This window comes from Falco cherrug (genome assembly GCF_023634085.1).
Source record: "Falco cherrug isolate bFalChe1 chromosome W unlocalized genomic scaffold, bFalChe1.pri SUPER_W_unloc_1, whole genome shotgun sequence".
Taxonomy (NCBI): domain Eukaryota; kingdom Metazoa; phylum Chordata; class Aves; order Falconiformes; family Falconidae; genus Falco; species Falco cherrug.
This window is the reverse complement of record NW_026599288.1, coordinates 10077611-10098133: the sequence shown is the minus strand read 5'-3', so window position 1 is coordinate 10098133 and position 20523 is coordinate 10077611. Positions and strand designations below refer to the sequence as shown.

General features: G+C 42.4%; 1 protein-coding gene and 1 long non-coding RNA gene across 4 annotated transcripts in view; one reads left to right on the top strand and one right to left on the bottom strand.

Moving 5' to 3' along the window:
- The window catches only part of LOC129734916 (transcription factor RFX3-like), a 194651-nt gene that overhangs the window by 156247 nt on the left and 17881 nt on the right, over positions 1 to 20523 (top strand). For 2 of the 3 annotated variants that reach the window (XM_055700327.1, XM_055700328.1), the window contains exons 8-11: positions 6519 to 6640; positions 7895 to 8007; positions 9543 to 9658; positions 10146 to 10300. In XM_055700327.1, the coding sequence (XP_055556302.1) occupies positions 6519 to 6640; positions 7895 to 8007; positions 9543 to 9658; positions 10146 to 10300 (506 nt within the window). Of the gene's footprint in view, positions 1 to 6518; positions 6641 to 7894; positions 8008 to 9542; positions 9659 to 10145; positions 10301 to 11636; positions 11841 to 20523 lie in introns of those variants that run through there. The other variant, XM_055700329.1, reaches the window with a different exon arrangement.
- On the bottom strand, positions 715 to 1687 carry LOC129734939 (uncharacterized). The gene is made up of 2 exons (XR_008730466.1): positions 1451 to 1687; positions 715 to 1396 (listed from the first exon to the last, which is right to left on the bottom strand). It is a non-coding gene; the product is annotated as an uncharacterized LOC129734939 (long non-coding RNA).

Sequence of the window (20523 nt, the reverse complement as noted above, 5' to 3'; positions counted from 1 at the left end):
AGCTGGAAAAAAAAGAAATAGGAGCTTTAAATTTCAAATTATATTGTTCAGTTTCATTACTTTAAGGAGCACATATATAAAATTATAGAAGAGCTTGTGATTAGGTTCAGCTTTGTGTTCATTTCCTCCTCCTGGCAAGAACTGATGTATCAAACCCCTGGACTTGAAGAGAGAAGACTTGGGCCTCTTCTGGGCTCTGCTTAGAATAATCCTATGAGACACTTTTACAGGGCAAAGGGGTCCAGGAAAGCTGGTTGATTTTTCAAGGATCACTTCCTTGAAGCTAAAGAATGGTGTATCCCAACATGCAGGAAATCAAGCAAAGGTGGCGAAAGGCCTACATGGATGAACAAGGAGCTCCTGACAAAGCTCAAACATAAAAAGAAAGTATACAAGAGGTAGAAGCAGGGTCAGGCAACCCAGGAGGAAGAAAGACTGAGTGTACAGTGATGGTGTTAGGAAAGCCAAAGCCAAGCTATGAAGGACAAGAAGATGATTGGGAGTTGCCAGCATGGATTTACAAAGGGGAAATCATGCTTGACCAACTGTCCTGGTTTCAGCTGGGATAGAGTTAATTTTCTTCTTAGAAGCTGGTGCAGTTCTGTGTTTTGGATTTGATGTGAGAACAATGCTGACAGGACACTGATGTTTTTAGTTGTTTCTTGTGGTGATGCAAGTCGAGGCAGACTGAAAAAAACACTATGTCTGCGTGGCTGGGTTCGGACAAAATGGCCTTTATTGTTTATACAAACTATTTATATATCTTAGACAGTGCAGGTGTCAGACCCTGATAGGTTTTTGTGTCCTTCTTCTTGCTTGCTATTTGCTGTTGCTGTAGGTGCTCGTATGCTGTGATTCTAAGTTCCGGTTCTTCACATCCTGTTTACAGACCTGACAATTTGTGGCTGTCTTAAAGGTACACGGCTAAGTCTTTGAAGTCAACTAACTTGTCTGCAGACCCGCTGCAGACCCCAACAATTCCCCCTTTTTGATTTTTGACCGGCTAGTACCAGGTTTGTCATGTTCTGCAGGGCCCTTGCAAACATGATGGCAACCAAGGCAATAGCAAACAAATAATACTGCCAATTGAGTGAATGGATGCCAAAAAGGCTGACATTTTCTCAAATTTTGGTAACATGTTGCTGCAATGGGGCACCTAAAATCCATGCAGCATAAACCATCAAAATCCACACAGCTATGTTCTTGAGCCAACAACAAAAAGCTAATAGTTTCTCTGTTTTGTATGTAATAGTGGCAAATTTGACTCACATTCTTAACTGCCTAACAAACAAGGTGATTTAACTCTTTAATGCTTTCCCTGCTGTTACTTCGAATAAGAGAAGAACCGCTGCAATACGTTCCCATCAGTTCCATAAATCAACTACATCATCACATGCTTCATCCAAAGTTATATTGCGTTTAAACGCATGATGCTTATCAGCATGTTCACATGTTGATTTATGCAGGTGTCATGGTCCCATCATAGCCTCCTACTACGTTAGCATCTACATAAAGGCAACTATTGACATTCAAAGTGCAAACAATATTGACTTCTTTTGGGTTAACATTATACAGAGGTAATCAATTATCGAAAATATCAAGACTTTCAGTAAGATTCTTCATTCCCCAAATACATTCACTTTTTTGCAACAACGTCTGCAAGTCAGTTTCAAGGAAGGGCACACCAAACAAGAACTGGTTCAGTAAGGAGGCCACACATTGGTTGTTGGGTTGACTGGCGGCAGCAGTGCTCCCACGGTCTGGCATGCTAAGCTCAGGCCACACACAGCGAGCAGGTATCCATCGCAGACCTTCATCTGTAGAAACACAAGCATAACCTCTCCCCCAAGTTAACAATTCATGCGGTCCCGACCAATGCCCGGTATGAGGGTCTTTCATGTGTACTAAGATACCTTCATGCTTTTGCTGCTTGTCACCAATTGACACAAAATGTTGCATAATGGGAGGCACCACATGGTCGGCAGAGATTTTCAGAAAGTTCAAAACATAGCATGCTTTCTCAAATTTTGCCTCTGGGGTCATTCCCTTCATTCCCCCTTTTTGTTTTGCAAGTTGGCATTTAAGAGTACTATTCATGTGTTCAACAATGGCTTGGCCCATAGGGAATGGGGAATTCCAAATTTGTGGGAGATCCCCCATTGGGAAAGGAACTGACTGACAGGCCTGGAACTATAGGCAGGTCCACGGTCTGTTTTGATTTCAAGAGGGACACTGAGCACAGAAAAAGCATGTTGCCAGTGCCGAATGGCGTCACGACTGGTCTCACCTGTGTGGGCAGTAGCAATCATTGCAGTAGAATATGTATCTATTGTAACATGGACATATTTTTGTCTGCCAAACTCATTGTAATGAGTTACATCTGTTTGTCAAAGTTGTAAAGCTTGAAGGCCTCTAGGATTAACTCCATAATTTGGCACAGAGTAACTTTTTGACAGTCTGGACAGGCTGCAACAATACTGTGTGCAGCAGCCTGAGAGAGAGAGACCCTTTTGGCCAAACTGGTGATACAAGGATCGCCAATTCTGATGATAGATTTGGTGGGCTAACCGGGCTTGCTGATGGACATCATGAACAGGCACTGACAGAGCCACAGAAACTAGAGCATCAACTCTAGCATTGCCTTCAATTATAAAACCAGGTAGGGAAGTATGGCTATTAACATGCATAACATAATATGGAGAATGGCGTTTCCGAATCTCTTCCCAAACTAAAGTCAAAATTGCAAAAAGCTTGGGGTTGTTGACATGGCCAAGGACAGCCATATCTAGCTTGGGAAGGAGGGCTGCCACATATGCCGAATCAGTAACAAGATTAAGAGGGCCTGGAAAATACTGAAATGCCAAAGCCGCAGCCCGTAATTCTACAGCTTGCGGGGATCCTTCCTGATATACAATTTGGGAATGCCATTGCCCATTTTTTTTCCAAGCAACTGTGGCTTTTCCCGTTTTTCCAGATCCATCTGTAAATACTCTGTCACCTTCAAGTGGTTGTCTTTGACTTAGTTGCCGTGGCTGCAAAGTTAGATTTACAGTCATTTTCAGAAGTGGACGAGGTGGGTGATGGTACTGAATTTGCCCTTGAAAATTGGCAAGAGCCACTTGAAGGGCAGCAGAATTTAACAGCGCCCATTCAACATAGTATTGTTGTACAGGGATAATTACAGTTGCTGGATCAGCTCCAGTCAACTCTAAACATTTTTTTCGGACTTTTATGATCAAATCGGCAACAAGTTCATACCATTCAACAGCAGTTTTCTTAGGCTGCAAAGGCAAAAACCATTCAAGTACATGCAGGGGATCTTCCCAAGCCTGGTTCCATTGGGCCAACATAGCATAAGGGGAAGATTGGTCCATTAAAATAAAACCACTTAAAGGAAGTGTGATATCTACACGCCACACATGTCGCGAAGAGATCAACTGTTCAACATCTTTCACAAGTGCTAAGGCTGCAGGCGTTAAATACCTTGGGGCTAAAATATCTGTGTCTCCTTTTAAAAGTTGCAAAAGAGGTTGCATTTGTTCATTAGTAAGGCCTAAATAAGGCTGTAACCAATTTAGCATTCCTGCAAGTTTTTGGACATCATTCAAAGTCTTTATGTCCAGTTTCAATTTAATAGGTTGTGGAGACACAGTTCTTTTCAGCACATTCATGCCCAGATATTTCCAAGGCTCTTGTCTCTGAACTTTTTCAGGAGCTACAACCAATCCAAACTCTGCTAAGCTATGTCTGGTATCTTTTTCAACTACGTTCAGCAGTTCTGTTGACGGTGCTGCCAGCAAAATGTCATCCATGTAATGATAACAGTAAACATCCTTGTATTTGTCTCTCACAGAGCTCAGGGCTCTGGGCACTGATGTTTTTGATTGTTTCTTGTGGTTACGCAAGTCGAGGCAGACTGAAAAAAACACTATGTCTGCGTGGCTGGGTTCGGACAAAATGGCCTTTATTGTTTATACAAACTATTTATATATCTTAGACAGTGCAGGTGTTAGACCCTGATAGGTTTTTGTGTCCTTCTTCTTGCTTGCTATTTGCTGTTTCTGTAGGTGCTCGTATGCTGCGGTTCTAAGTTCCGGTTCTTCATATCCTGTTTACATACCTGACAATTTGTGGCTGTCTAAAAGGTACACAACGAAGTCTTTGAAGTCAACTAACATGTCCACAGACGCGCTGCAGATCCTAACAGTTTCTGGGTAGTGTTTATCCTAAGTCAAAGACTTTTTGGTTCCTTGGGCCCTGCCAGCGAGAGGGCTGGAGAGGCACAGGAAATTGGGAGGGGACACAGCCAGGACAGGTGACCCAAACTAGCCAAAGAGGTATTCCATACTATATGATGTCATGATGAGTATATAAACTGGGGGAAGAAGAAGGAAGGGGGGGACATCTGGCATTATGGTGTTTGTCTTCCCAAGTAACAGTTATGCGTGATGGAGCCCTGCTTTCCTGGAGATGGCTGAACACCTGCCTGCCCATGGGAAGTGCTGAATGAATTCCTTGTTTTGCTTTGCTTGCATGTGCGGCTTTTGCTTTACCTATTAAATTGGTCTTATCTCAACCCTTGAGTTTTACATTTCTTTCCTATTCTCCTCCCTGTTCATCTGGGTGAGGGGGAAGTGAGCAAGCGGCTGCATGGTGCTTGTTTGCTGGCCAGGGTTAAACCACAATAGTTGTTAAAGTTCTTCCTAAACTCTAGAAACTCAAAGGACTGTTACTTTTATGCATTCAAGTCACTTTGCATTCTAATCCAAGATCTGAAAAGTTTGTAAATAATACATTTTGTAGAAACTAATTGAACTGTGTCAACATACTGATTTTTATTTGTGAATATTTATAGAAATAGATCTTCTGCCAGGTACTTGTAATGTTAAAGTATAATGAGAATAAAGTTAAAAATCCTTACAAATTTAGGTTTTTGGATTTCAAATAGATTTATCAAGTGATGAGAAGTTTATCCATAAAAGTTCAATGCTGCCATGATACTGGAGATTAAACTTTAGACTTTTTAAATTTGATTGCAATTGTGCTGTTGATTTCAGCAGGCCTGTGATTTTATCCTGGGCCTTTACAATAACCAGACTTCATATAGAAGTTCTATAGATTAAGATGACAGAAATATTTGTTTCCAGGTATTAACATTCCTAAAGTTATCATACTTTATGTAAGTCGGGCCAAAAGGCCTTCTCTCGAAAGGTATACTTCTTGAATATCCCATGTCCTATGTTACTGTATAGTTAAATATGTCTGGAATGACCAGAATCTTGGATGCTTGCTTCTCTTGGTATTTTTCTCATAAACTAAAATCTAAGTAGTTACATAGGGCATTCCTATTATCTGTTTAGTAAGATGAAAATGAGAACATGCTCACAGCTGACTCAACTGCTTAAGAGGAGTATTTTCAGAGTGTAATTTGTTGACATGTCTAAATTTAATACAAACCTTTACAATCTGCACAGTGTGGTTTCAGACTTGAGTGACAGTTCACATGCATTCTGCACAAAGGTTTCTCTAGTTTTCTTCTGGCTACAAAGCTATTTCAGAAGGACAAAGCTTCTGAGTTCTTATCAGTTAGAGCTGGGGAAGAATTAATTTTCAGTTGTTTTGGAGATGGCAGGCAGATTCTTCAGCCTGCCAGTGTGATGGTCTTAAAATCTGACCATCCAAATCAGGATTCCTATTTGTATCTTTGTCCTTTTTATCCTTTATAAAAGCTTTTTTGACTTGACTGATGAAGAGTTGAGAATAGAATAGAAAAAGAAATAGAAATAGAAATGAATAGAATAGAAATGAATAGAATAGAATAGAATAGTTCAGTTGGAAGGGACCTACAATGATCATCTAGTCCAACTGCCTGACCTCTTCAGGGCTGACCAAAAGTTAAAGCATGTTATTAAGAGCATTGTCCAAATGCCTCTTAAACACTGACAGGCATGGGTCATCGATCACCTCTCTAGGAAGCCTCTTCCAGTGTCTGACCAACCTCTCAGTAAAGAAATGCTTCCTAATATCAAGTATGAACCTCCCCTGGTTCAGCTACTTAGTTTAAGTCTAAGTAGCCTTCTCAGACCTTATGAGTTCATGAGTAGTTTGTTACATTTAAAAATTATTTAAATTCCTTTGTCTCCAAACAGATGCATGGCCCTTCTTAAGGTGATTAAATCTTATTTTTGAGCTGCTTGATTCCTGGGAACGCAAGCCCTTTGGAAAAGGAAAGACTGTGCTTCTGTTTAGTGTAAATGAGCTTTAGGTCTTAGTGATATAGTTATAAAAATAAATTCCACAAGAAATTTGTAGTTGCTCTGTTGATATCAGCTTTATGAATTTTATAATGCATTGCCAATGTTCTACCTTTCCTTACTCAGTTATTCTGATGTTACTTTTTCTTGTGTGGGAACTAGCAAAACTGTATACTGAGACTGAGAAATCAGGCAGAACAGTGTGATATTGCACTTATAAAAAAGTGAACATAAAGAATAATTTTGTATTTGATAATTTTGTAGGTGCAAGCCTGTGCAGAAAGTGGATGGAGTTGGAGATGGTTTCACAGGAAGTGGTCAACAGACAGGCACATCTGCTGAACATACTATAATTGCCCAAAGTCAACATCATCAACAGTTTTTAGGTATGAAAAGATGTGTTATACAGTTGTATCAATAAAAGAAACCCCATTATTGCCATGAACATCATCATACAAATACAATAATTATTTTAGTTATGTTGCCCTGTTTAAAACTCTCACTGATACAAAACAAAAAGACATTCATAGAAGCTCTATGTTCTATATTGTAAGACTTCTGCAATACTTAATATGCATCATGCAGATATAAAAGAAAAAATGTTCAAAATCTATTCGCATAGTAGATTTAAAATATATCGCAAAGCATTTCTATGAAGTATTTTATATAAAAATGCATATTGAAAATCTTTTCCCTAAAAGCTCATTAATTTCCACTGGATTCCATTTTTTTTAATATGCACATAAACTGAGATTATATTTTTGCACTGCAGTTGTGTTGACAAGAAAGTGTATTGAGTTTGTGCTGCAACATTATAAATTGAAAGAGTCAAATACCTAAACCAGAAACCCAAGGCTCATGTTTAAAAATGTGCATTCATTGATGGGGCTAAGCATATCAGTTTCTCAGTTTTGGAAGCAAATGGTAATTTAGCAATTTGCTAATGTAAAAAAACTTATTAAATGTGTTATTGCAATAATTGTACACTTAGTTTTGAGTTCATATATTGGGATTTTGGAGCACCACATCCTTTGGCCTAACTTTGCTGTTACTGAAATCATTGGGAACCTTAGGTTATAATTCACATTTTTTAATTTTCTCTTCCACCATCTCTCCAGTTGACAGTGTATTTTCCCCTCATACCAGTGTATCTCTTGGAAACATTTATGAGAAATAATAAAAGCACATGATGGCTACATTTGAAAGTCTTGTAAATTTCAAATAAATACATGCTGCTGAGTCTGCTAAACCCTAACATGCATGACAATGCAAAAGCTATTCAGCTGATCAGAAAAAAACTATGTCTCTTATGCACTGACATGAATATTCTGTTTCATCCTGTCATATTCTGAAAATGTGTCATAGCTTTTTTTATATACAGGTACAATATGTATGTGAAATGATTTTTATCTCCTATCTGTTGAGATTTAAATTTAACATTTCCTTTTGCTTAAAAAAATAGCCAGCTGGTTTGTTCACAATTTTATTGCAACTTTAAAATATATTAAATATGAAAGACATTCCTCTTTGGGCATTATGACCTTCTAGACTTTATTACGTTACATCATCCTTATATGTTTTCTAATTGAACTGTAGTTGGCAACATTCACAATAACTTTATTATGTTGTCATGGAAACAGATGCATCTCGAGTACTTCCAGAGTTTGGAGAAGTTGAAATATCTTCTCTGCCAGATGGTACTACCCTTGAGGACATAAAATCACTGCAAAGTCTTTATCGAGAGCACTGTGAGGTAAGAGAAAAGAGGCATTTCACATAAATCATTCCTTGAAAACACATCTTCTAGTGAGAATCAGGATGACTGACACAAAACACATTACAGCCAGCCTACTTGTATCTGATGTGCTCCTCAAATATTTTGCTTATTCCATTGGAAAGGACATTTGCAAAAAAATTTCTGAAATTTCACTCATTACAGGGAAAGAAAATAACATATAATAAAATACCAATACTGAAATCTAATCATATGTAGGTTTTGAGAATTTTTGATAAATTGAACTGTAGATAATATATAGAGAGTTTTGCTTTTGTTTATAGGAGTTGAAATCAGATTAAATTATTATTTCTAATGTTTATATTAAAGCCAAACTAACTCTTTCCTTCAAGTTTTAAAGAAGCAGGTTGTTTAAGAATGTAAGGCCACATTTCATATTGAATAACGTTTTAAAAAATATCGTTGAAGGTGTTTTGCTGATTGACTGGATACCAAGGAAAAATGAATTCCAAATCAAATACAAGAATAAATGCAGTTTAGTATATTGCACTGTAATAAAGGAAAATAGCATGCAATATCATAAAAGGAAACAGTACTAGTTATTATGCACAATATGATAAAAGAGCAATAGGAGCAAAGCATCAAATCATTACTGCAAAGCATTACAGAGACTAAGAAAAGGATACATCACCAATTACCACCTTAACATCGTCCAGGCCCACACTTCAGCTGGGAAGCCCCATTGCAGCCAGCGCCAGGAGTCTCCCAGTAACCAGGAAAATTCCTACATGGTGTGTCCACCCGTAGGTGAGGCTTCTGGCCCAGTCTCAGAGCCTGCTCGCCTTTATACTCAGTGAAAAACAAAAATAGTTTACACACCTAGTGTATGTAAACTTTTAAGTTTAGGCAAATTTAATAAGAATAAGATTTTACGAATGTAAGGTTCACACATGCCAGGGACAATGGCCAGACGCTCAAGCGTGGTGGAGTTACCGTCATAGCACAGCTGCACACAATATTGATTGTCTGGATGGTCCTGCTCATACCTTGCTTGTTTGGGAGGCTCAGGACAAACACCACCTGCTCATTAAAGTTGTCCTTGAGCTCCCTGTCCAAGTTAAGCAATCCCTAATTAAAGACAAAGGCTTTTTCATAAGAAGTAATCATTTTAATAAATTTTCACCACATGCTTTAAGACATGTAATGTAGTTACAAAACTCATGAAATAGCAGGTTTCTTTTGTGTTTGTAATAGTGTTAAAAGTTCTGTTTAGGTGAATTCATCTGATATATGAGCTTAGGCTGTTTTCTGGTGGCTTCCTTGTATTTGCATTTGTCCTGATCTGATTCTCTGTCCACACTAGTATGGACAGTTGGAAAATTTGTTGCTAAAAGGTTTTTAAAAAGGATATTATATGTTTATTTATAAGCATACATTTTACTATTTTTTCTGTAAAATGACCAGGGGTGGAACTATAGCCTTGGGAGGAGTTAGGGTGTATGGGGGAAGGGATGATATAGAAGACTATCTGCACTTGTTTTATATTTTCTTAGGCAATACTGGATGTTGTTGTGAATCTTCAGTTTAGCTTGATAGAAAAATTATGGCAAACTTTCTGGCGCTATTCTCCCTCTGCTCCAGCTGATGACACAGCTATTATTGAACTGAGGTCAGTAAATGTCTCTTTTTGTTTACTGTTCATCATCATAATATAACAGCAGGAGTCAAATCAAAGAGCATCTTAGTTTTACATATAGGCTAAGAACCTTTTCTGGTATCAATTGTTTTTCAGGTTAAATTTGTGTTGTCTGCAATTTGACATATAGGCTGTTGCTATATGTCAAACTGCAGCCTTGAAATGATTGTATACATTTATTTTTTCCTTTGTTTAGATGGCTAAAGTTAAAGTATCTTTTCACAATATACTGTACGGTTCGTTTAAATTGCAAGGACCATTTTTATCATAATTTATGGGCTGGAGCAGAACTTTATAGGCCATATGAAACTCCAGTTTCATATGAAGAAGTTAAAGAGTTTCAATTGAACGTAACAGAGACATTTATAAAGTTTCTATTAAATAATCGATTTCAAAGTCCATTGTGCTTTTCTTATCTGTATGTAAATGCATTTTCATTTGTTACATTTATTCACACCAGCAATCTGAGTGAAATAGAAAGTCGACTTCCAAAAGGAAAACTGATTACTCTGTGCAAAAATGAGTCTATTCTGAAATGGATGGGTAATTGTGACCATGTGATGTACCAGGCTTTGGTGGAGATTCTCATTCCTGATGTCCTTAGACCTATTCCTAGTAAGTTAAACACAGATAACATCTTGTAAGACTATGTTTTGGTTTGTTTTGTTTTGGATTATGTGGTTATTTTTTTGTGACTCGTGAAACTTCTGGGAATTATTTGGAAAGATGTAAACAGAGTGTGTCACCTTTCCTTAATTCTGATGAGTAGGAAGGTGTACTAGAGTTGATGTAAGCATTATATTTAAAGAAAAGGAGAGTGGATATTTCACTGCACTTAGAAAACTCTGTAGAAGTTTTAAGAATATTTTTCCCTACGGAATATGCTTTTGCCACTGCAAATTCTAATTTTTTATTAATTTTAAGATTAAAATAGGTTCCTTTACATACTGGCTCGAGTCTACCTGACAGCTATGAATGCACTATGGCCCTGAGCCTGAGTCTATTAATTTCAGACAGTCTTTTCACTGACTTCAGTAGGCTTTAGTTTAAGTTTTATATATACAAGTTCTAGTTATTAAAAAATCAAAATGTATATGCTATGTCATTTCATTTTTGGATAATTAAATGTTTATGTATTATCAGTGACTGCTAAAACTTTATCAGTTTTGATACCTATTAAACCAACATAAAACTGAAACATTTTAAGTCCTGTTTATTATACCAGTCTACTATACTTTCTGTTCTGTTATTTCCAGTATGAAAGATTCATCAATTGATTCTAGTATTATGGCCAACTGACCATTATGAGGATTAGAGATTTCTTTTTAAAGTTGATTTTAGAGCATCCATCATTGCTCATGCATGGTATTTTTTATGGCTGCTTTTGGTAGTAAATTATTTTCAATAGGGTTTCCAGGCAGTATAAATTTATTATATAGATTTATTATGTTTTGTATGTTTTGTTAAAAATTAAAAAGAAATTATAACTACATATCTATAAAATATAATATATAATATTAAAATAAATTATGAAAGAAATATTAGAAACTAACAAGGAAACATCTGTGAAATGCCTCAAGGAAATAAGCTCTGTTCCTCTAAAAGGTGACAAGGTTGATAGGCCCACTAAAATGCCTCTATAGCAATGCATGCAGCATAGGTAACAAACAGGAAATGATGGAAGCCGCTGTACACCTAGAAAGCTATAATATATTTGCTATCACTGAAACTTGGTGGGATGAATCGCACGACTGGAGCGCTGCAATTGATGGCAATAAACTGTTCAGAAAGCACAGGAAAGGAAGGAAGGGGGGGGATTGCCTTTATGTAAAAAATTGTATTGACTGCACAGATCTGTCTTTGAGAAAAAGCGATGAACAAGTTGAGAGCTTATGGGTAAAAATAAGGGAAAAGCCAACAAAGGAAACCTCACGGTTAGTGTTCACTACAGGCCATCGGATCAAGGGGAGGATGTTGATGAAGCACTCCAACTACAGGAAGCATTGCGCTCCCAGGCTCTGATCCTCTTGTGGGACTTCAATCACCCTGAAACTGGCAATGTCTCTTCTCACATCTCTCAATCCCCTGAACCTCTAGACAGGGACTGGGAGAATGAAGTTCCTCCCATCATAGGAGGAGATCAGGTTCAAGACCACCTAAGGAACCTGAGCATACACGAGTCCATGGGACTCAACGAGATGCATGCCAGGGTCCCGAGGGAATTGGCTGATGTAGTTGCTAAGCCATTCTCCATTATATTTGAGAAGTCATGGCAGTCAGACTATGTCCTCGGTGACTGGTAAAAGGGAAACTGCACCCATTTTTAAAAAGGGTAAAAAGGAGGACCCTGGGAACTGCCAGCCACTCAGCCTCACCGTGGTGCCTGGTAATATCATGGAGCAGATCCTCCTGGAAGATATGTTGAGGCATATGGATGACAGGGAGGTGATTAGAGACAGCCAGCATGGCTTCACCAAGGGCAAATCATGCCTGACTAATCTAGTGGCCTTCTTACGCTGGAGTGACTGCATCGGTGGACAAGGGAAGAGGTATGGATGCCATCTACCTGGACATCTATAAGGCCTTGGATATGGTCCCCCACAACATTCTGGCCACTAAATTGGAGAGAGATGAGTTTGATCGATGGACTGTTAGATGGATATGGAACTGGCTGGATGGCCATGTCCAAAGAGTTATAGTCAATGGTTCCGTGTCCGAGTGGAAACCAGTGACGAGTGGTGTCCCTCAGGGGTCCATATTGGGACCAGTACCATTTCATATCTTCATCAACACAGACGGTGGGACTGAGTGCACCCTCAGCAAGTTTGCAGATGACACCAAGCTGAGGGATGCAGTTAATTTGCTAGAGGGAAGGGATGGCATCCAGAGGGACCTGGGCAAGCTCGAGAAGCGGGCCCATGTAAACCTCATGAAGTTCAACAAGGCCAAGTCCAAGGTCTTGCGCCTGGGTCAGGGCAATCCCCAGTATCAGTACAGACTGGGGATGAATGGACTGAGAGCAGCCCTGCAAAGAAGGACTTGGGGATACTGGTGGATGAAAAATTGGACAATGAGCCGGCAATGTGCACTTGCAGCCCAGAAAGCCAATCGCATCCTGGGCTGCACAAAAGGAAGCATGGCCAGCAGTTCAATTCCGTCCCTCTACTCCGCTCTTGTGAGACCCCACCTGGAGTACTGCATCCAGCTCTGGGGCATCCAGTTCTGTTAGAGTGGGTCCAGAGGAGGTCCACGATAATGATCAGAGGGCTGGAACACCTCTCCTATGAGGAAAGGCTGTGAGAGCTGGGGTTATTCAGCCTGGAGAAGAGAAGGCTCCAGTGAGACCTTATTGCAGCCTTACTATATATAAAGGGGGAAGAGAGAGACTTTTTACTAGGGCCTGTAGTGACAGGACAAGGAGCAACATTTTGAAACTGAAAGAGGACAGATTCATATTTATATTTAGGGTTCAGGAGCATATCTGAAATGCTTGTACACCAATGCACATAGTATGAGTTTCATGGTTTAACCCCAGCCGGCAATCAAGCACCACGCCACCACTTGCTCACTCCCCCTCACCCAGAGGGATGGGGAGGAGAATCTGAAAGGGATGTAAAACTCAAGGGTTGAGATAAGACCAATTTAATACGTAAAGTAAAAGCCACGCATGCAAGCAAAGCAAAACAAGGAATTCATTCACTATTTCCCATCGGCAGGCAGGTGTTCAGCCATCCCCAGGAAAGCAGGGCTCCATCGCGCGTAACGGTTACTCGGGAAGACAAACGCCATAATGCCAGATGTCCCCCTCTTCCTTCTTCTTCCCCCAGTTTATATACTCAGCTTGACGTCATATGGTATGAAATACCTCTTTGGCTAGTTCAGGTCAGCTGTCCCGGCTGTGTCCCCACCCAATTTCCCGTCCCCCTCCAGCCCTCTCACTGGCAGGGCCCAAGGACCTGAAAAGTCCTTGACTTAGGATAAACATTACCCAGCAACAACCAAAAACATCAGCTTCGTATCAGCATTGTTCTCACACCAAATCCAAAACACATCACTGCACCGGCTACTAAGAAGAAAATTAACCCTATCCCAGCTGAAACCTGGACAATGAGAAAGAAACAGGATGAACTGGTAGTGCTGGTTAGTTCCCAGAACTATGATATCATTCTTATTAGTGAGACTTGATGGAATGAGTCCCACGATCGGCGTGCTGGGATGGAGGACTACGTGCTGTTCAGGAAGGACAGGCAGGGCAGGCAAGGTGGAGGTGTTGCACTATATGTAAGGGAGAGGTTTGATTGCACAGCCCGTACAGTTAGCGGTGATGTGGTAGAGAGCCTCTGGGTGAGGACTGGGGTGGGGTGGGGGTGTGGAAAACAAAGGAGATGTTGCAGTGGGTATCTACTACCGATCGCCCAGCCAGGATGACAGCACTGATGAGTTCTTCTGTAGGCAATCGGGAGAAATCTCTGGATTGGTAGCCCTTGTTCTTATGGGAGATTTCAACTTCCCAGACATCAACCGGGAATATCATACTGCTAGAGATGAGCAGTCTGTGAAATTCTTGAAGTTTGTGGGAGATAATGTCTCGGCACAAGTACTCCGTGAGCCAACTAGGAAAGATGCCCTCCTGGAGTTGTTGTTTGTGAACAGAGAAGGGCTTGTGGGAGACGTGATGGTAGGTGGCTGTCTTGGCCACAGTGATCACAAAAGGGTTGAGTGTAAAATTTTCAGTGTAGTGAGAAAAAAAGGTCAGCAGAGTTGCTACGCTGGGCTTCAAGAGAGCAAACTTTAAGTGATTCAGGGAGCTACTTAGCAGTGTCCCCTAGGAATCTGCTTTTGAGGGCTTAGGAGTCCATGAGTGCTGGTCAGTCTTTAAGAACCACCTTTTAGAAGCACAGGAGAAGGCAATTCCAGTGTGTCAAAAGTCAAGCAAGCAGGGCAGAAGACCAGCTTGGCTGAACAGGGAACTCCTCGTGGAGCTCAAGAGGAAAAAGAAATTGCATGATCTCTGGAAGCGAGGTCGGGCTTCACAGGAAGAGTACAGAGCTGTGGTTCATATATGCAGGGAGAAGACACAAAAGGCCAAAGCTCAATTAGAGTTGAAACTGGGCAGTGTTGTGACAAACAAGGGCTTTTTAAAGTACATTAACGGCAAGAGGAGGTCTAAAGTAAACATTGGACCGATACCTGTTGAAGATGGTCACCTGACTAATAGCGATGCAGAAAAAGCAGAGGCATTCAATGCTTTTTTTGCCTCAGTCTTTAATAATACTGAGAGACTTCGGGCTGCCCAGTCCCCGGAGTCGGAGGACCATGAGCGTGGGAACAGTGACTTTCCATTTGTGGACACTGAAACTGTAAGGGACCAGCTGTATCATCTGAATGTACACAAGTCCATGGGGCCTGATGGGATTCACCCCAGAGTTCTGAAGGAGCTAGCGGATGTTACGGCAGTACCCTTCTCGATCATCTACCAAAGGTCTTGGGAGTCTGGGGAGGTCCCCGCTGACTGGAAGCTAGCCAACGTTATTCCAATTTACAAGAAGGGCATGAGGGAAGACCCAGGGAACTACAGACCCGTTAGTCTAGCCTCAGTTCCTGGGAAAATTATGAAGATCATACTGGGTACTATTGAAAGGCATTTAAGGAATAATGCAATCATCGGGCACAGTCAACGTGGGTTTACAAAGGGAAAGTCTTGTCTAACTAATTTGATATCCTTCTATGGTAAGGTCACCCACCTAGTGGATGAAGGGAAGGCAGTGGATGTAGTCTTTCTGGATACTGTCCCTCATAGCATCCTTCTGGACAAGCTGTCCAACTGTGAGATGAGCAGGTACATGGTGCGCTGGGTGAAGAACCGCCTGAACGGCAAGGCTCAGAGAATTGTAGTGAATGGGGCTACATCTGGCTGGCAACCGGTCACCAGTGGTGTTCCTCAGGACCCAATTCTAGGGCCAATTGTGTTCAATATTTTTATCAATGATCTGGAAGCAGGAATTGAATGCACCATTAGCAAGTTTGCTGACGATACCAAACTGGGAGGTGCTGTTGACTCTCTTGCAGGACAAGAGGCCTTGCAGAGGGATCTAGATAGATTGGAGCATTGGGCTATGATTAATGGGATGAAATTTAACAAGTCCAAATGCCAGATTCTGCACCTAAGATGGAGTAATGCCGGGCACGAGTATAAATTGGGAGAGGAGTGGCTGGAGAGCAGCCCTGCGGAAAGGGATCTGGGGGTGCTGGTTGACAACAGGCTCAATATGAGTCAGGAGTGTGCCCTGGCAGCCAAGAGAGCAAACCGCATCCTGGGGTGCATTAGGAGCAACCTGATCTAGTGAAAGGTTTCCCTGCCCACGGCAGGGGGGGTTGGACCTTTAAAGGTTGCTTCCAACCCAAACCATATGATGATTCTATGATGATGATCTAGAGAGCTATGGCCCCTCCAACTACTGATGCTAGGACCTGCACTCACTCCCGTAGCTGACACCAGGGGCCCCAGGGTGCCTACACCCCCCCAGTCTGACTCCAGCAGCTGGGCACTGAATTTCACTCACACACACACAGGTCTCACCAGCAGCTGGCACCTGTTCCTTGCAGCACACATACACAGGGGACAGAGTGTGAGATTAAGCAGAGAGATAATTAAGAAATGATTTAAAAAGAAAATGTAAGAAAATAGGACAGACTGCAGTGATCAGGCATAGGGCTCAGCCAGACAAGCGTACTGACTGGCCCCTTTTTACCTGTGACAGGCCTGTTTTATCCCCCTTTCTGTCTATGCTCCCTCTTGGCTTCTCCCTGCTTCCCCTTCCCCCTGCAAGTCCCTTCATTGGTTTGCATAGTTCTATTAATTCCCACATCCCTCCCAGTTTGGTGTCTGGGATCGCCCCTGGTTTAACAACTTATCAGTTGCAAAGTTCAGGTTGATCTTCCTGGAAGTGGTGCCTGTAATTTAAATTCCTTCCTAAAACATTTACTGTATGTTTTGTATGTCATGTTAAATATTAAAAAGAAATTTCCTATTTACAATTCAGTATAATTCTTGTAAATACTAAGTTTTATATCCTTTCCGTGGACCAAACAATAATCACTTTATAAAGCTGGATTAATATTTTAAGACATAGAACCTCAGCTATCCTTGTAGCTAGCAAAGCTACTTTTGATACTGTAAATGACACCTGTCATGGTGACTTCAAGTGTAATCACAGAACCATAAAATAGTAGAGTAGTTGAGGTTGGAAGGGATCTCTGGAGACTGTCTAGTCCAAACCCCCTCCCAACCCTCGCTCAAAGCGGGATCAACCAGAGCAAGTTGCTCAGAACACCGTCCAGTCAGGTTTTGAATATCTTCAAGGATGGGGACTCCACAACCTCTCTGGGCAACCTGGTCCAGTGTTTGACCACCCTTAGAGTAAAAAAGTTTTTTTCTTAGAGTTTAAATGGAATTTCCTATGTTTCAATTTGTGCCCATTCCCTCTTGTCCTGTCACTGGGCACCACTGAGAAGAGTTTGGCTCCATCTTCAATACATCCTCCCATCAGGTATTTAGACATATTGATAAGATCCCTCCTGAACTTTCTCTTTTCCAGGCTAAACAATCCCAGCTCTCTCAGCATCTCCTCCTATGTCAAATGCTCTAGATCATCATAGTGGCCCTTTGCTGGACTCACTCCAGTATGTCCACATCTCTTGTACTGAGGATCTCAGAACTGGACACAATACTCCAGGTGTGGCCTCCGAGCTGAGACTAGAGGGGAACAATCACCTCCCTTGACCTCCTGTCAACACTGTTCCTAATGCAGCTCAGGATACCGTTGGCCTCCTTTGCTGCAAGGCCACGTTACTGGCTCACGTTCAGTTTGTTGTCCACCAGGACCCCCATGTCCTTCTCTGCAAAGCTGCTTTCCAGCCAGTCAGCCCCTAGCCTGTACCGGTGCGTTGTGTTATTGCTCCTTAGGGGCAGGACTTGGCATTTCCCTTTGTTGGACTGCATGAGTTTCCTGTCTGCCCATTTCTCCAGCCTGTTGAGGTCCCTCTGAACGGCACAACAGCCATCTGGTCTATCAACCGCTCCTCCCAGTTCTGTATCATTGGCAAACTTGCTGAGGGGTGCACTCTGTCACATTGTCCAGGTCATTAATGAAATTGTTAAACAGTATTGGCCCAAGGATCAACCCCAGGGGACACCACTAGAGGCTGGCCTCCATCTAGACTTTATGCTTCTGATCACAACTGTCTGGGCCTGGCAGTTCAGCCAGTTTTCAGTCCACCTCACTGTCCACTTATCTAACCTGTACTTTATCAGCTTGTCTATGAGGATGTTATGGGGGACAGTGTCGAAAGCCTTGCTAAAGTCAAGATGAACAGCATCCGCTGCTCTCCCCTTGTCCGCCAAGCTAGTTGACTCATTGTAGAAGACTTATCATATTGGTCAGGCATGATCTCCCGCTCCTAAATCCAGGCTGATTCCTACCAAGCACCTTCTTTGGAAATGGCTTCCAGGACTATTTTCTCCATCATCTTCCCAGGAATAGAGGTGAAGCTGACCATCCTGTAGTTCCCCAGATCCTCCTTCTTGCCCTTCTTGAAGACTAGAGTGTCATTTGCTTTCTTTGAGTCCTCAGGAATCTCCCCTGATCACCATGACCGTTCAAAGATAATTGAGAGTGGCCTCGCAATGACATCAGCCAGCTCCCTTAGCACTGATGGGATGGGTGCATCCCATCAGGTCCCATGAACTTGTGCATCTTCGGTTTGTTTAAATGTTTCCCTAACTGGGTCCTCCTCTATTGAAGAGAATTCTTCCTTGCTGCAGACTTTCCCTCTGGTCTCAGAGGCCTGGGATTCCTGAAGGCAATCCTTACCAGTAAAGACTGAGGTGAAGGCGGCATTCAGTACCTCAGTATTCCATCAGGTCCCCCACCTGATTCAGCAGCAGGCCCACATTTTCTCTGGTCTTCATTTTGCTGCTGATGTACCTGTAGAAACCCTTAATGTTGACCTTCACATCCCTCACCAATTTCAACTCCAGGTGGTCTTTGGCTTTCCTAGCCCCATCTCTGCACACTTGGACAGTGTCCCTGCATTCCTCCTGGGTCACTTGCCCCTTTTCCCAGCTCCTGTATGCTTCCTTTTCGTGTTTCAGTTTAGTTGGGAGCTCTTTGTTTGTCCATGAAGACCTGCCACCTTTGCTTGATTTCCTGCTCATTGTGATGGACCATTCTTGAGCTTCAGGAGGTGATCCTTGAATATCAAACAGGTCTCCTGGACCCCCTCTGCTCTCCAGGACTGTCTCCCATGGGATTCTTCCAAGCAGGTCCCTGCACAGGCCAAAGTCTGCTCTCCTGAAGTTTTGAGTTGTGATCCTGCCATGTGCCTTGTTCCCTCCTCTCAGTATTCTCAACTCCACCATCTCATGGTCAATGCAGCCCAGGCTGCCCCCCCAACCTTCACATCACCGACCACTTTGTAAGAATTGTAAGAAAAGCTTCCTTGTTTGTAAGAATTGTGTCCAGCAGAGTGTCTCTCCTTCAGCCCTGTTTTGCTGATTACAAGCTCTCTCTTTTCCATAACACCCTGCACCCTTTGCTTGCCAACCCATTCCACCACTCCCTCGCTTGATTGTGGGTCGTCATCTCCCTCCTCTGTCATTTCTAGTCTAAAGTTCTCTTCACCAAGCTGGCCAGCCTGTTGGTAAAGATGGTTTTGCCCCACTTGGTCAGGTGGATCCCATCTCTCTCTAGCAGTCTTCAGTCCTTAAAGAAGGGTCCCCATGGTCGTAAAATACAAATACCAATTGTCATCCCCAGCTGGGCAACCAACTGTTGACCCAAAGGATCCTTCCGTTCCTCCTCAAGCCCTTGCTTCTCACTGGAAAGATCAAGGAGAACACTACCTGGACCCCCATGCCCTTGACCATTGACTCCAGATGCACGTAGTCACACTTGATATGCTCCAGGTCTCCTCCGGCAGTATCGTTGGTGCCCATGTGAAGATTCGCAAGTAGCAATAGTCTGAGGGATGAACAAACCTTGGCAGTATCTCCACAGCATCCCGTCTCCAACCCCCAGCAAGCAGTAAACCTCCCAACACATCAGGTCAGGTCAGCAGATGTGGGCCCCCGTCCCCTACAGCATGGTATCTCCCACTATTGTCACTTGCCACTTCCTTCTGGTGCTGCTGCATGGCTCAGACTTAGTTAGCTCGAATGCTTCATTGGACAGAGTTCCCAGACCCTCATCTGCTGTGAGGGTACTGAACCTGTTCTTTAGTTGGAGATATGCAGGTGGAGCAGGAGCCTTCTTCCTGTTGCCAGAAGCCACAAGCTTCCAGCCTTCACCATTTCCTAACCCAATAAGCACAGGCCACCTGATCCTCCTTCAATGCAGCTGAGGGCTCAGGCTACAGGGTCTCGAAAAAGATCCAGTTGATCTCTTTCTCACTGTCTCTGATATCACGTAGTCTGCTGACCTCTTCCAGCACCTCCTTGGCAGCTGCCAACTGTACCACTGCACACCTCCTGCAGGCAAGGAAACCGTCTCACTCTGCCCCAGCCTTAGTGAGAGACCCCAGGCACTCATTGTACTCTGAGAGCTGCATCTTCCCTCGGGAGTTCGGTCTGGATTGAGGCCTCTGACATTATAGGGATAGTTGCTCTGATGGCTGGAGTTGGTGCCCTGTGACACATTAACACCGTTGCTCAGGACATGGATGCTGTTCTCTGCAAAGTTTCTGGTCCCCTTCTGAGCAAAGTGCTGCATGTTAGCTGCCTCTGTTAGCTATGCTGTAAGAACCAACTCAGGAAAATATCTGCCAGTACTGCTTTGTAG